The sequence below is a fragment of the Danio rerio genome, chromosome 15 (assembly GCF_049306965.1).
Source record: "Danio rerio strain Tuebingen ecotype United States chromosome 15, GRCz12tu, whole genome shotgun sequence".
Taxonomy (NCBI): domain Eukaryota; kingdom Metazoa; phylum Chordata; class Actinopteri; order Cypriniformes; family Danionidae; genus Danio; species Danio rerio.
This window is the reverse complement of record NC_133190.1, coordinates 47,838,799-47,855,000: the sequence shown is the minus strand read 5'-3', so window position 1 is coordinate 47,855,000 and position 16,202 is coordinate 47,838,799. Positions and strand designations below refer to the sequence as shown.

General features: G+C 37.7%; 1 protein-coding gene across 2 annotated transcripts in view; it reads left to right on the top strand.

Moving 5' to 3' along the window:
* Window positions 1-16,202, top strand: part of dync2h1 (dynein cytoplasmic 2 heavy chain 1) — a 245,918-nt gene that overhangs the window by 73,603 nt on the left and 156,113 nt on the right. For both annotated transcript variants that reach the window (NM_001423300.1, NM_001423299.1), the window contains exons 33-38: window positions 5,634-5,839; window positions 8,298-8,480; window positions 9,682-9,864; window positions 12,180-12,403; window positions 15,098-15,207; window positions 15,297-15,496. In NM_001423300.1, the coding sequence (NP_001410229.1) occupies window positions 5,634-5,839; window positions 8,298-8,480; window positions 9,682-9,864; window positions 12,180-12,403; window positions 15,098-15,207; window positions 15,297-15,496 (1,106 nt within the window). The remainder of the gene's footprint in view (window positions 1-5,633; window positions 5,840-8,297; window positions 8,481-9,681; window positions 9,865-12,179; window positions 12,404-15,097; window positions 15,208-15,296; window positions 15,497-16,202) is intronic.

Here is a 16,202-nt window from a genome sequence, read left to right as displayed (position 1 = left end):
AACTTTATTGTCATTACACATGTACAAGTACAATGCAACGAAATGCAGTGCAACGAAATGCATGAAAAAAGACGTTGATCCATTTAGGGGGAAATGCGAAAATGCAAGCTTTACATGTTTAAATCAGTTTTGTATCTCATAAACAAAATGTTGTCAGTGTTTTGGAGCAAACTAGCTTATAGATATACTAACTTAGTATAGACTAAAACTAACATCTAAAAGGTTTTATTTTAATTTCAGGGTACCTTTAATATTGTTGTTTTTCTTCATAGTCTGAATGAGTAATTCAGTAATTACATAATTGTAATTACAATTTAATTGTAATTGTACAATTATATTACAATTTAATATAATTGTAATTACATTTCTAGTATTTTTACAATTGTTTTGTTTATATTTTTATATTTGGACTTGTATAGTAGTGCATTCTCTTTTTCAGTTTTAGTTTTCTTTTTAATATCTGTACGTCATTTTTGTGCTTTAAAATATTGCTGGCCTCATTTTATCTATGTAGTTATATATGATTGCATGTCAATTTTATTTCAGTTGACAAAAATCTTTATAATATGTTTTAGTTAATAACAAGAACAACAACAACAACCTATAATGTGTTTTAGAATTCAGTTTAGAGTTGTAGATTATATTTTGCATTAAGGAAAATAAGCCATTAATATAGAGTCAACCTAGGGCCATATATACTTGCAAAATAAACGAAATTTTGCAAAAAAAAGTATTGGGCAAAAATTAATTAGTTAATTATATAACAAATAATTTTGCTAGCAAAAATAAAGAACTGCAAAGGCAAAATTAAGTTTTGAGAAATACAAATGAAATTTGCAAACAAAAAAAGAACTGTAAATAAAATTTAAGCAGTGCAAAAAAAACTTAATTATTTGCAATAAAATAAAAGCTATATATATTTGCAAAACGTTTTTTTTTGTTTACAAAACCAAATGTTACAAGGGAACTTGGGCATTTACGGCAGGCCCAGACCTACTGGGCTGTAAGACCACCTTGGTGATACTGTGTGTTCAGGTGATGACGTCGCTTAGGGCCTACTCACACTGTGCTATTCGAACCGTGCCCAGGCCCATATCCCGGATTGTTTAAGATGTGTGAGTGTTCTGAATCGGGCTCAGGCACGGTTCACTTGGGCTTTGGCGTGGCACGCTTTTGTGTGAGTGTGAAGCGCGCCTGAGCTCAAAACTGAAGACAAGATGTGACCTTTAAGGGACTGTTTCATATGGATTTATTAATCATTCTTACTGTTTAATAAACGCAAACTATTCCAAAATATGTTTTTTTTGCAGCGAATTTCCTTATAGCTGCAACCCAGTACTGGGAAACACCCATAACCACTCATTTACACACACACACACACTCGTACACTACAGCTCATTTAGTTAATTTCCCAATAGCACATGTGTTTGGACTGTGGGGGAAACCAGAGCACCCGGAGGAAACCCACACCAACACGGGGAGAACATGCAAACTCCATTTAGAAATGCCAACTGGTCCGGTCGGGACTCGAACCAGCGACCTTCTTGCTGTGAGGCCACAGTGCTAACCACTAAGCCACTATACCACCTCCATTTAAAGTTATGAGTGATTCCTTTAATTTATTTCTTTGTTTGCTTTTCATGAGATTGAAAAGTATTTTTATCTGAACTTTCCATATAATTATATACATTAAAGTATACTTGACTTTAATGATGTCCTCATTTTGATATAAAGTTGATGTGTGTGTGCGAGTCTATTGACACAGTGTGTTATTTAACACATTCAGTGTGTCTTTTAGCCTGCTAGTGAATCTGAATAAAGCTTTTAAGTCTTTAACTGTATATTTATAGCGTTTGCTAATCGTCAGGTTAATCAAATGAATAAAGCGATGCGAGCGTCCATAAAGCTCTCTTTATGAGCTCAGGGCTTTATTCACCGCAGCTCCAGTGAGATTCACTATAAACTGAAGTAAATGGAGCCTCTGATGAGTCACACTGTTAACTCTGATTATGGCTAATTCTGTGTGTAAGGGGAAAAACTGCTGCTGCTGCCTTCAGACATCCATTAGAATCACTTCCAGGAGATTGATTACAGTATATACTAATGCTGTGCAATTAATCCAAATTCAATTTGGATTGTGGCCTATTATGTAAAATCCATAATTGTGATAAGCTGATTATTGTGTCATATCCTGCTCTCTTTCTAGTAGTCCGCATTTGTTATTCTGCAAAGCCCAATTTCATGTGGATATATCAAGTGTGCCGCAAGCCTGCGTTTGAGTGAAGGTCTCGGCCGTTAGATCGCCCCCTGGGGGCTGGCTGCAGTACAAGTCATAAAGCCCGCCTCCTCCTTGTTAATGAAGGAGACTTGAGCCCAAATAAAAAAAATTATTACACTTGCAATAAAATGTCCCGAAAGATGGTTCTGGTCGATTAAGGCACTGGTTATTGTGCTGAAATAGGTGCAGATCTTCATTTTTGTAAACAGTTTGTTTTTAGCAGTAATTTAATGCTGGGCGTGTCATCGTGATTGACAGCTGTGATTGACAGTTTCTCAAAGCAGCGCGTCTGAGCTTCGGCAGGAGACTGAAGTGTTATTATTCGATTTCTGTGTTATTTTACTATGATAAAATGAGTTCAGCAGTAAACTATAGTTTCTGACATACATGATCCTGGTGGAACACTGTTTATTCGCTAAGGTCAGGGCTTTTTTCGGGCTTTATTAGTTTGCTGATACACGCCTAACCACCCAGATAGCAAAATACACTCGGGCCAGTTCCAGCTAAAAGTTAGATTCTCGCCTGCCGGAGACTTACCCCTCAGACTGACTACCTCTGCTGGACCTACTCCGGATGCCTGGACTCACTGCCCGATTCCAGGCCGAGTCAATCGAGCCAGATGCGGCGGCCGAGCGAGCCGGCGCTGCCGCATGCGAGTCGGAATCAGCCCGCGACGCCGCGAGTAGGTTATGCGATGCGACCCGGAGCTGGCGCGATTGAATATATAAAACCCTCATATTTGTTAACGTTATTACATCCATTTGTGTTGATATGACAGCAAACGCATGCTGAGAAGTTCGGGGGGCGTGGTTGATTTTACATAAAGCGTTTGGTTGGAAGCTCGACTCGGCTCATTTTCGCGGCTCCTCCTCTGGCTCCATCAGACAATCCTTCTGCGCATGTCAAGGCTCCAATTTCAGCAGTCTTTTGCGACAGTTTGTGCCCGTCAAGCAGGCGTTTTGCCCTCAAGGCGTTCAGTGGGAAAAGCGGCTGTCGCGTCGTCCATATTTTTTACAGTCATTGGGATATATCAGTAAATTCATGTGTTTTTAATAGAGTGAAAGTCAGAATTATTAGCTCTCCTGAATTATTAGCCCTCCTGTATATTTATTTCCACTAGTATATTTTTTTAAGATACTAGTATTTAGCTTAAAGTGACATTTAAAGGCTTAACTAGGTTAATTAGGCAAGTCATCATTGGTTTATTCTGTAGACCAAAGTTGGGGTCGCGAGACAATGGGGGGTGGGGTGGGGGGGTCGCTTGGTGATTTTCCAAAATCTCATGAATGTTATTAAACTATTAGAATTACCATATTTTATCCATAACCTACAGAAGATGAAAATAGTAGTGAACAGTTGCATAAAAATACAACATGCAAATAAAACGCCATCAGCCTTTAATTTTTTTAACATTGGATTGCAACCCCTGGAGTTATCACGCTAGATTAGTGACAGAGCAATAGTGTTAGTTGCAGCAGATTGATTTTACGGCAGAATGTTAAACATTGACACCTTTACGGCACCACCCGCTTTGAATGTTATCACTCCATTAAATGGGCGTTATCAATAGCTATGTTTCCATCCAAAAATGCGAATGAACTTTATGCGCAAAACTGGATTATCGCTAAAAAGACGTGCGAAAAAAGCAGTGTTTCCATCCAACAGTCAAAGCGAAAAAAATCATCACTTTGTGATTAACTTTCGGCAAATATCAACAGTAAAAACTGAATTTGCTGCAGTAGGAGAAGCTGCGTCAATCTTTTCTTTATGTAATAAATGACTTGCGCCTCAGAAGCCAATCCTGACACGCAGTGAACGCGCGGTCGCGTCTGACGGAGCACAGATGCTTTTGATTCTGGAGGTCATTAATAATATAATAACACCAATACTTAAACGGTAATGCTTTTTCTTAAACTCTACTATTTTTTATATATATATATATTTTATATTAATGTTAAGCACCTGGGGTCTGAGAGTAACGCAATTTCGATTCTCTGTATGTCTTGTACATGTGGCTGAATTGACAATAAAGCTGACTTTGACTTTGACTTTATAATGACCAAAACAACAGTTCAGATGTTTTACAATGTGCTCAGCCTGCTGGTTTATCCATTCACACTAATTTTTATCATCACATGATCTCTTCTAACAAAATCACATGACCGTTTTTATTACACATGCTGGAGTTTGTGCGGTAAAAGTGTTTTCATTGTAGTTTATATGCATCTTTTCTTATCGAATAAAAAGTTTCTCCTACTTAGTTATGTGCTTATGTTTTTTGCGCATCTTGGCGTTTCCATCAACCGTTTTTTAATGCGCATATCCAAAATGTGCATAAAAATAGGTGGATGGAAACATAGCTAATGATTATCAGCTGATAAATATGGGCCAGTAGGCCACTTATCATCCATTTACATGGTTAATCAGCTATACTAAGGCCCCGTTTACAATAATGCGTTTTCGTTTTAAAATGCATACGTTTTTCTATGGTTACACCATCCGTCCACACCGGCGGAGTTTTCAAACGCTGAAAACGAAGCGTTTTAAAAACACTGAAGAGGTCGTTTTCATTCTAAAACGCTGCTGCACCGTCTCAGTGTGGATGGGGGAAAACAGAGACATCTGAAAATGGAGGCAGGGCTGCAGACAATTACCTCTATTATTGGGGTTTTTACTCAATATTTAGTAGCCTACACACACAGTCCTGCATCCTCTCCTTGTAAGTTCAGACTTCGCAAAACGAGGACATCAAAATATGACCCTTTTTCATGTATAATATGGGCTCTTTAAATTAAATAAATGATTAATGAATATAAAAAATCATATGATTGTTAGATTGTCAATATGCTTAAATAGTTCCTATTGGTGTGTGTGCACCGTTGTGTGCAATATTTATATGTTTAGAACCACCTCCGAGGATATTGTGGGTCGCGAGTCACTGGAATTATTATTTTGAGGTTCAAGGGCTGAAAAATGTGGAAACCACTGCTGTAGACAATCCAAAGCAAATATTGCTTAAAGGGGCTAATATTATTGACCTTAAAATGGTTTAAAAAAAATGAAATCTCCTTTTATTCTAGCTGAAATAAAACAAATAAAGCTTTCTACAAAAGAGAAAAATATTATAGGAAATCTGTGGAAAAAAATTGCTCTGTTAAACATAAAGAATAAAAAATCACAGGAGGGTGAAAAATACTTATGACTTCAACTGTATTCTGAGAAAATGACAGTGTTTTCTGATCATAGATTCATCTAGACCTGTTCCAACACAATATTAGGCCACTTTTAAAACATCACGTGACCTGCTCTTTATAATGAGTGATGATGCCCTGGTGCTGCTGGTTTTGTTTTGCAGAGTCGCGTGTTCTGCAGATGAAACTGAAGGCTCTGATTCTGGATGTGATCCACAACATCTCATTGGTGCAGAGTCTGAGAGAAGCCCAGATTAACAGCACCGACGACTGGGTGTGGAAGAAGCAGCTGCGCTTTTACCTGAATGCAGACCAGAGCTGCTCCATACAGATGGTGGACGCAGATTTCAGATACACATATGAGTACCAGGTGAGGGTCATGTGATCAGATCAGTGTTTAGGTCATGAAGTACACTCTTAATGCAGCACAAATGATCAAAGCTGAACTACGAATGCTGAATATGCAAATAAGACTGAATGTTTACATAGTGGAAAATGACCATCGTCGTGAACATGAGCATAATTGATCATCTCATCTACTTTGGGTGTAGTAGAAATAGTATTTTTAGCATGGATACTATAAAACAATTGTTGTTGGCACTTTTTATTCACCATCACAGCACACGTAGCACAACTTTTTAAAATTTGCAGTCAGTTGTAAAGTGGACCTATTATGTCCCTTTTTACGAGATGTAGAGTAAGTCTCTGATGTCCCTAGAGTGTAAATCTGAAGTTTGAGAAATAGCACACAAATAGTGTTTTATAACTCTGAAACTGACCCTTTTAGGCTTTTATCCTAATTGTGGCGTTTTGGTGACTGTTGCTTTAAATGCAAATGAGATTGTGCTCTTTTCAAAAGAGGGCGGAGCTACTAATGTCTATATATCAGCATAGTGGCAGATTCAGACACAAGACTAACGTCCTATACTAATGAGAGAAAGATGGTCACTAGGGGGCGGGGCTTTCCCCCCTGATGACTCATACAAAGGGAAAACGTCAATCAAAGTGGTAATAAGTAATAATAAACATTATATTTAAAATAGGGATGCTCAAAATAATCGATTTACCGTTAACCAAAAGGGTGCGTTTGTAACCGATTAATGCTATCAGTTAAACGATTAAAAATATTATTTTATATATTTTTAGTTTGGCTGCATAAGGGGCCGATTGAATGCGCCTTTGCGTTAAGAGGGGCATCTTTTGCACGCGGCTCATCCCAGAGCAGCAGTTTGTGTTTTCAAGACAACTACAGAGAACTTTTAAAGAGCATGGTTTCCGCTACATTCATTCTTCCTTGTGGGGACCAAAATGCATCCCTCCACGGCTACATTACCCATTCAAAACATTCAGTTATTATTGTTGTTTTTAATAGCGGGTTATAATCGCACCAAGACGTATTAAAAGGTAAGTGGATTATAACAGCGCAAACTTTTCTGTAACCGTAGTGCTGTGCGCTGTCTGTTTAACCCTTTGGCGTTACGTGCTGACTGACTGACTGACTGACAGGTGCGCGATGCGTGGGGCCAGCAAACACGACGAAGCTTTCAGTTAAGATGAACACAGTTTCTATAGTTATACTTTATTTATAAATAAAGGTATATGGCTCTGCATATAATCACTCTATCTTGCTGGAGTTTATAGCCGTTTCGCTTTACTTCGAGATGCTACACCGCTCTGATGGTCTAATCGCTGTTTTAAGTTATCCAAGCTGTATGAATGTACAAATCTTGATTATCACAATATTATTAAATATTACAACTGTAACAACACAGACAGCAACACTTTTGCACAATCGATACCCAGCTGATTCAGTCGTTTCATAAGAGGACCGGCCGCGCTTCTTCTCTTCTTTTTTCCTTGTCAACATAAAGGCAGTGAGATGCGCCTTGTTTTGGGCCCCTTGTTCAACTGCAAGACATATTTAACTTGCGGGACGATAACGTATAACCCGTGCCTACAGACAGATTTGCCAAAGAAGCAAAATGGAAGAAGAATATTGCTGTTTGATACAGACGTGTTGATACCAAACCAGCGCTTATGTTGACCTGGATCTGCGTCATAAACACAACAAATAGGCTTTACCTTTTATTTTACAGCTTATAAAGCATGTATGCACATTAATGCAATATCATATTTAAACAACAAAACTGTTTACAAAAAGTCAACATATGCACGCGTGTTGTTGTCTTTTCATCACGCAGTGCGCACTTAAACCGTAAGGGACAGAGAGGAAACCACATGTCAAGACATAATCTTTAAAATAATGATTTCTATTAAAATGTAAAAAGGTTTTGTGATTATAATAATAACAGCGGGGCGTTAAATAAATGCATATTTTCCGTGGAGCGAGCGATTTGAGGAAGTCTGCGATTTTTATTTGACGGAAGAAAAAACATATGATTGGGAAAAAAAAACAGCCTATGCCGGTTATTAAAAAGAATCAGTCAGTATTTTCGTTTTGTAATAAAAATGAATTATTTAAGTGTAAATAATTTAGGGCAGTCCTGTTTACTTTATTCATTTTATTTAGTTTATTCTGTTCTTCTGTGCTAAACACTGCAGGTGCGTGAAGATGCTCTTTCGTATTGTTCTATTATTTATATGCTAGCATATAAAAATAAATGAGTATTTTAAAATGCAATATTTAATGTGTCAGACACAAAATAGACACGTCAATTTGTTTAATATAAAATTAATAGTAATCTGACCACTTAACCGTTAATAACCGATTAATGAGCGGCGGTTGTCGGTTAGCAAAATTAACCGAAATGAGCATCCCTACTTTAAAGCAATTATTGTATAACCATCTCTCTTTCTCTCTCTCCCAGGGTAATGCTGCAAAACTGGTCCACACGCCGCTGACGGATAAGTGCTATCTCACCCTAACACAGGCCATGAAGATGGGTTTGGGTGGAAATCCTTACGGACCTGCAGGAACTGGAAAAACAGAGTCGGTCAAAGCCCTGGGAGGATTGTTCGGAAGACAAGTGCTGGTCTTTAACTGTGATGAGGTACAAACACACTTTTACACACAAACATTTTCATTGGAAATCATCAGCTGCTAGGGTTTACGCGGGTCCTTGAAAAGTATATGTTTTGTTTGTGCTAAAATTGGTAAATAAATACAAAATAAAAGTAAAAGTAAAAAAAAATAAAAATAAAAATCTGTATAGTATTGCTTTGGATTTTAACAGTCCTTCAAACATTTGGGATAATGTAAGTAAATAAGTAAGCAAAATTTATAACACTGTTCTAGTGGTTTTGGGATATTTTGAAGACAAATAATCTGACATATTGTGCCTTTAAGCTCTATGCTATTATCAGTAACAAATGTATTGTTTTAAGTTAATCAAACATTTTCACAGTAGTCAGACAGGTTTAATACCCTTATGATCCAGAAGCTATGACTGTTTTTGTTTGTCATATTGTGACAGTTCCTAGAGAAACGAATTATTAAATGAGAACTGGGCGTGGCTTGTTTTTTCTACTGCGAGCTGATTGGATGCATCAAAGTAGGCATTTCTTTCAGAACGATCTGGAAAAGTACCACCTCAAAAAAAATGGTCTCTCCAAGTACCAGCATAATAAGCAGTATTGAAATACAGTAGCGTAGTAGGCCCAGTAAAGCAGCTACAACTTTGTACAGTTCAAAAAACAAGGCAGATTAATTCCTATTAATAAGAATATTATTGTCAGCCACTTTAAACATTATACATAGTTTGAACATTAACCCTGCACTGTGCTTACAATTAAAAAAAACAACAAAAAAATGCAAAAAATGTTAACATTTAAATTAAAATGTGCTTTTAAAATTTAAAATTGATAGATTACTTATCTTAAAAAGTAAAAAAAAAAAATGCCTGTACTCCTGTAAAGTATTAAGATAGTAGCCTATTTATCATAACCTAGAAATATAGGCTATATGTCATCATATTCATGTATAATTTTTTTTTGATACATTTTAAAATATATATAGCATGTGCATATGACATATTTGATTCATCCGCATACCACTAGAAGGAAGCCCGCATACCACTAGTGGTACACGTACCACAGTTTGAGAACTACTGTTTTAGATTACAGGAGCAATCAATTCGTTTTTTCTTAATGACATACACAGATGAATTGTTCAGCACAAAAGTAGGGATTTGAGTTAACAAAATCAATATTGTTAGTTTTGATTTGATGTGTACTTTAATCTCTGTGTTTCAGGGTATAGATGTGAAGTCCATGGGCCGGATCTTCGTGGGTCTGGTGAAGTGTGGAGCGTGGGGCTGTTTTGATGAGTTTAATCGTCTAGAAGAGGCTGTTCTCTCCGCTGTCTCCATGCAGATTCAGGACATCCAGAACTCACTGAAGAACCATCGCTCCACCTGCCAGCTTCTCAATAAAGAGGTGATGTTCACACACACACCTTACAAAGTCCATGTGAAGTCAAAATGGAATATTTTGCCACATTGTTATTCTCCAATTAATCCACTGCAAAAATGTTGTTTTGAATCAGAGTCTGAGCATTTACTTCTGTGTTTGGAATGATGGTCCTTTTGTTAATGTCAGTTTGACAGCTTGAGACACAATTTGTTTTTTAATGAGTGAAAAGAACGTAAATGTTTGTTAATGACAGACATAGTGAAAGACTTTTTCCTTTTAAACTTTTTTAAGAAGACAAAATAATAAAATTATAAAAATTATTTTAAAAATCTAGGCGACGCGGTGGCACAGTAGGTAGTGCTGTCGCCTCACAGTAAGAAGGTCGCTGGTTCGAGCCTCTACTGGGTCAGTTGGGGTTTCTGTGTGGAGTTTGCATGTTCTCCCTCCATTCGCGTGGGCTTTCTGTAGGTGCTCCGATTTCCCCTACAGCTCAAAGACATGCAGTACAGGTGAATTGGGTAGGCTAAATTGTCCGTAGTGTATACGTGTAAATGAGAGTGTGTGGATGTTTCCCAGAGATGGGTTGCGGCTGGAAGGGCATCCGCTGCGCAAAAATGTGCTGGATAAGTTGGCGGTTCATTCCTTTGTGGCGACCCCGGATTAATAAAGGGACTAAGCCGACAAGAAAATGAATGAATGAATAAAAAAATCTATAATAATAATAAGTAGCATAATTTCATAATAATAATAATAATAATATTAATATCAATAGTAAATAAATATGAGTAAATAAAAAATATGTTACAAATAATAATAATACTAAAAATAAACAGAAGGAGGTTGGAGGAGGTGATGTCAATGATTTAAATCATTCAATCAGAGGAAAACCTTAAAAGTGAGTGAAAATAAGTTATGAACGATTGCCAGTTTTCATAATGCTGCGTTCACACTAGACGCATCAAGCGCGAGTGATTTACATGTTAAGTCTATGCAAACGTGCGAATAGATATCCTGCGGTGCGATACGTGCGAATGACGCAAATTGCGCGAATGGCGCGGGGCGAATTGAGCGTTTTGCGCGTTTGACGCGCTTAACGAGTGTTTCGCACGAATCTCTCGATTTCGAAAATCTGAACTTCAGCGTTCATTCGCGCCGCGTTAAAATCAGAAGCTTGCTCTTGTGGGGGCGTGATTGTGACGTAGAACGTGATTGTGTCGGTGTTTCGAGGGAAATCCTCCAGCCTTCACAGACAACAGTTCATCAAACTCGGCTTGGCTCAGTCAGAAACACCGCTGAAAGCCTCCCTCATCCAGGTTAAGTTTCTGGAGGAGTTTATGAGCTGGATGCACCTCTGAAAGCATGTAGTGGACTCAGACACGACCCTAAACGTATCGACGCTGTTTTTCCGTCTTCATAAAGCACATAAACACTGTTATTTTCTTCATAAAATCCATGTTAGCCATTTAGCTATAAAGCTAGAGTCTTCGGGCAGACAGAAGCCCTGCCCATCACGCGAATCTGCGTCTGTTCTGATGTGAATTTGACACGCAAATGAAGCTGGGTTTGACGCGCGAATGAAGCAAGTAAACTCAAATGTTCTCACGGCTATTTACGTGCGAATAGTGAGATTTATCCGCGCGTTCCGCGTCTAGTGTGAACACAGTATAAGAAGAGCCGTAACTGGCATAGCAAGAACATCTGATCTTTTCTACTTTCAAAAGGTTCATGGTGTCCCCAAGCCACTGTGAAAAACCTGCTGGTTTTGTAGACTTTCAGAGAAATAAGATCTGTCATCTAGCCAAGAAACACAATATTTTCAAACACGCCCCTCTTACCGTTAGTTTGCTATTAGGTTAGGATGCACTAAAAGAAAAGCCCCGCCCCTTAATCAATATTCCATTTTAGCTTAAACGTACAACTATAAATAATAGCTATAGACCATTTTAATGTGGTGATGTCATTGGCCCATGAACATTTCCTGTTTGTTCTCAAATTATTTCATAGCTGTAACAAGAGGCAATTCAATCATAACAGCTATCATAACATTATTTATCAATATGTGGCTCTTTATGAATTCTCGAAAGCTATAGAAATTAAACTTGTAAAACAGGGAATACATTAGGACCATTGTTTTTGTTTACATCCATCAAAATGGTTTATAAATAATGAAAGTCTCAGAAACTTTCAGTTCACGCTTACTTAAAGAGAGATTTTGCCTCCTTCTTCAAGCTCTTCACTTAGGGCACCCACCAAGACATTTCTTAGTCTTTGGGCATGAGCCGGCCAGCGGCACCCCTGCCCTGGGTACAGAGGGTCAAAGTGTCTGTGTGTGTTTGCAGGTGGATTTGGACCCAAACTCGGGCATCTTCATCACAATGAATCCAGCGGGAAAAGGATACGGAGGAAGGCAGAAGTTGCCGGATAATCTGAAGCAGCTCTTCCGACCGGTTGCCATGACGAGTCCTGATAATGAGCTCATCGCTGAGGTCATCCTGTATTCTGAGGGATTTAAGGAAGGAAAGGCACTGGGGCGGAAACTTGTGGCTATATTCAATTTGGCCAGGTATATACAAATTCAACATATAATAATAATGTTGTATTATTTAACACATAAAATGGTTTATAGAATGGACCCTAGGAAAAATAGCCACTACCTTGGTAGTGGCTGATGAGGATCCTGATAAATAAATAGCATATTTTAATAATGTGAACTGCTTTCACACTGCTATTATTTACAAGAATATAATTATAAAATTGTCATTAATTATACTTTTTATGATTTTTTTTATGTTTAAAAAATGTAAAGGTGGATAACATTGATGATAATCAGAAATATTTATTGATCATCAAATCATCATAATAGAATATATACACTACCTGACAAAAGTCTTGTCGTGGATTCCAGTTGTAAGAGCAACACATTATAACTTGACTTCTAGTTGATCATTTGTAAAAGTGTCAGAAGGTGGATTTTTCTGCTGAATCATCTGTTGATCTGCATCCCAATCATCACCAATACTGCAGAAGACCTACTGGAACTCGCATGGAGCCAAGATTCTCAGAGAAATCAGTCAAGTTTGGTGAAGGAGAAATCATGGTTTGGGGTTGCATTCAGTATGGGGGTGTGCGAGAGATCTGCAACATCAACAGCCTGAGGTATCAAGACATTTGTGCTGCCCATTACATTACAAACCACAGGAGAGGGACAATTCTCCAGCAGGATAGCGCTCCTCATACTTCAGCCTCCACATCAAAGCTCCTGAAAGCAGAGAAGGTCAAGCTGCTCCAGGATTGGCCAGCCCAGTTATCAGACATAAACATTATTGAGCATGTTTGGGGTAAGATGAAGGAGGAGGCACTGAAGATGAATTCAAAGAGTCTTGATGAACTCTGGGAGTCCTGCAGGAACGCTTTCTCTGCCGTTCCAGATGACTTTATTAATCAGTGATTTGAGTCAGTGCAGAGATGTATGGATGCAGTCCTCCAAGCTCATGATGGAGTCAGACACAATATTCATTCTGTCTCCACTGCAGCAGGACTTTATATTCTATACTGGACATTATTTCTGTTCAGTGATGAGACTTTAGTCTAAGCAGAGTCAGACCTTACTGTCCTAATCAAATCATTAATAATCAAGGCATGATCAGATTTTATTGTGCTCAAATAAGCGTAATCTAGAGGCCTTTACCTTTCATATGAGCTACTTCTGATACCAAATGATCAACTAGAAGTCAACTTATTATTTGCTTTTCCTAAAACTTGTGACAACACTTTTGTCAGGTAGTGTAGATCATGTGACTGAGAACTGGAGTAAAGATTCTGAAAGTTACGCCCCATTCACACGGGGCTTCAGCGTCAACGCTTGACAGAGGGCGTGTTTGAAGTTGGGGCTGACACGATCGTCATAGCAGCGTCAGCCAATGAAACTAGTCAGCAATAGGCCACTGTCTGAGCTGGAGTATTTGCATACAGGGATCTGATTGGAACCACGCCTCACTTTGTCTCCTTAACCAATCACCTACTCCCTAAAACTTATTTAAGGCAGACCAGCCTTCTAGCACTGTTCTTCTCTTTCTCCCTCTATGTCCTCGTCTCCTATTCGCAATCCTATAACCTTCTCTTCACTCCTAGGTTGCATCGGAGGGTTCAATCACTCTACCAAAATATTAGCAGGGTTCAAAGCTAAGGATTTTTTCTACTGGTCCGATTGGGCCAGTGGTTCAGATTTTTACTTGCCCTACCAAATTTTCACTGGTCCCACCAAAAAAAAGGGAAGTTAATAGCTATTTTTTGCCACATATTTTAAAAAATGTGTCAAAAATAAAGTGAATCTAGAATTTCAACACTTAAAAACATGTTCATAAAAGTGTTTTCCAAACAAAAAGAGCAGGGGAAAATGTGGAGGTATTTTATTGTCGTTCGAAATTATTTAACAAAAGGTGGCCTACTTGTCAAACTGATGGCAAACCGTGCAAAACATCACTTTTTTCATTTTTTTTTATCACTTTTGTTTGTCGCATTGTTCACACGTAAATGTCTGCTTCCAAGACGTTAGAAACAGACATTTTCTTTTAGCCTTATAATTTGATCTTGCCGCCATGTTGCCGTTTCTTCGCTGTACTGGCTGTCATCAGGTTACGGGAAAAAATTGCATGCTCAAAACATCAAATCAGACAAGAGGAACCAAAAAGCAATATGGTGTTTACGACATCACAGAGAAGGTAGTGTTTAAAGACTAAACTTAAAATGCACGCAATTGACAAATAGTCGCAGACCAATTAAATGTTAGTGACAAGGCAGCACTGTCCCAATCGGGCCAGTAATTATCCTGTCTACTGTCCCAAGCGTCTCTCATGGTGGCCCTGGGCCACCGGGCAGTCCTTATTGTTTAGCCCTGATTAGTCTCTGGGCATCATCGTAGCACTTAATCAGCCTACCTACTTGTTTACTGTTTGTCCTCTTACTTCCCTTCCTCTTCATCCCACTGTTCTCTTACCATCCCCTTCATCCCTACAATAAAGTCTAGCTCAAAGTGTGGCGTGGTCCATGCTTGTGAACAGTAAAATGAAACAGAAAACTTATTTTAAATTGGAATAATATTGCACACTATTACTATATTTGCTTATTATTACTGTATTAGCATAAGACAGGTTTAATATTTAATGCTCATCCACAGAACTAAGACGTTAATACTGACCCTGTGTATGTTTGTGTATGATTTCTGTGTGAATGTGTATGTGCGTGCATGTGTGCGCAGGGAGCTGTTAACCCCTCAGCAGCACTATGACTGGGGTTTGCGTGCACTGAAGACAGTTCTCAGAGGCTGTGGGAGTTTACTGCAGTTACAGAGACTGAACAACAACCCCTGTAAGACACTCTCACTCCAACCAATAATCCATAAAGCATCCCAGATCTGTTCACATCTGTAGCCTTTGTTTGTGTGTGTGTGTCTGTAGTAAAGGAGAGTGGATTGGTGGTTCAGGCTTTGAGGTTGAACACCATGTCGAAGCTGACGTTTGCTGACAGCTCTCGGTTTGATGCTCTGGTCAGAGACGTGTTTCCTGGAGTCGACTTTAAGGATGTGGAGTACGAGACGCTTAAGTCTGCACTGCTGGCTGTGTATGAAGAAGCACATCTGGAGATTATACCCAGTCAGGTATCTGATTATAGACATGGAACACTAATCCCTAATCACAGAATCCCTCCCTCTTTATATTCAATGTTTTTTTTTTATTAATTATCCAAAAATATTCAGTTGAGCAACAGATTATTCATTCTTTTTTTTTTTTTTAACAATAAATTTCAGGGCCTGTAAATTATTATTTTATTTTTATAAACATTTTTCATTAGCTAAAATGTTTACTGTATTAACTTATTAAGGTTTTTTGAAGGCCTGTTCATATTTTATTAGTTATAAAATCTCTTTTTTCTCATTTAATTAAATAATAAAAATAAATAAATGAAAAATTCAGGGCAGTGTATAATTTTATTTGAAATGTTTGTAAGTTTTACATTAGCAAAAATTAAACTTCAACTTGGTATTAATGTACTGTAATAACCTATTAAGGTTTTTTTGAAGACCTGTTCATATTTTAATATTTATAAAATCTCTTCTTTCTAATTTAATTAAATAATAATAACAACAAATTTTAAAATATAATTTTCAAGGCCGTGTATAATTTTGTTTAAATTGTTTGCAAGTTTTACATTAGTAAAAATTAAACTTCAACTTGGCATTAATGTACTGTATTAACTTTATTAAAGTTTTTTTGGAGGCCTGTTCATAGTTTAATATTTATAAAATCAGTTTTATCTCATTTAATTGAATAGTAATAATAATTATAAAACCACATTTATAAACA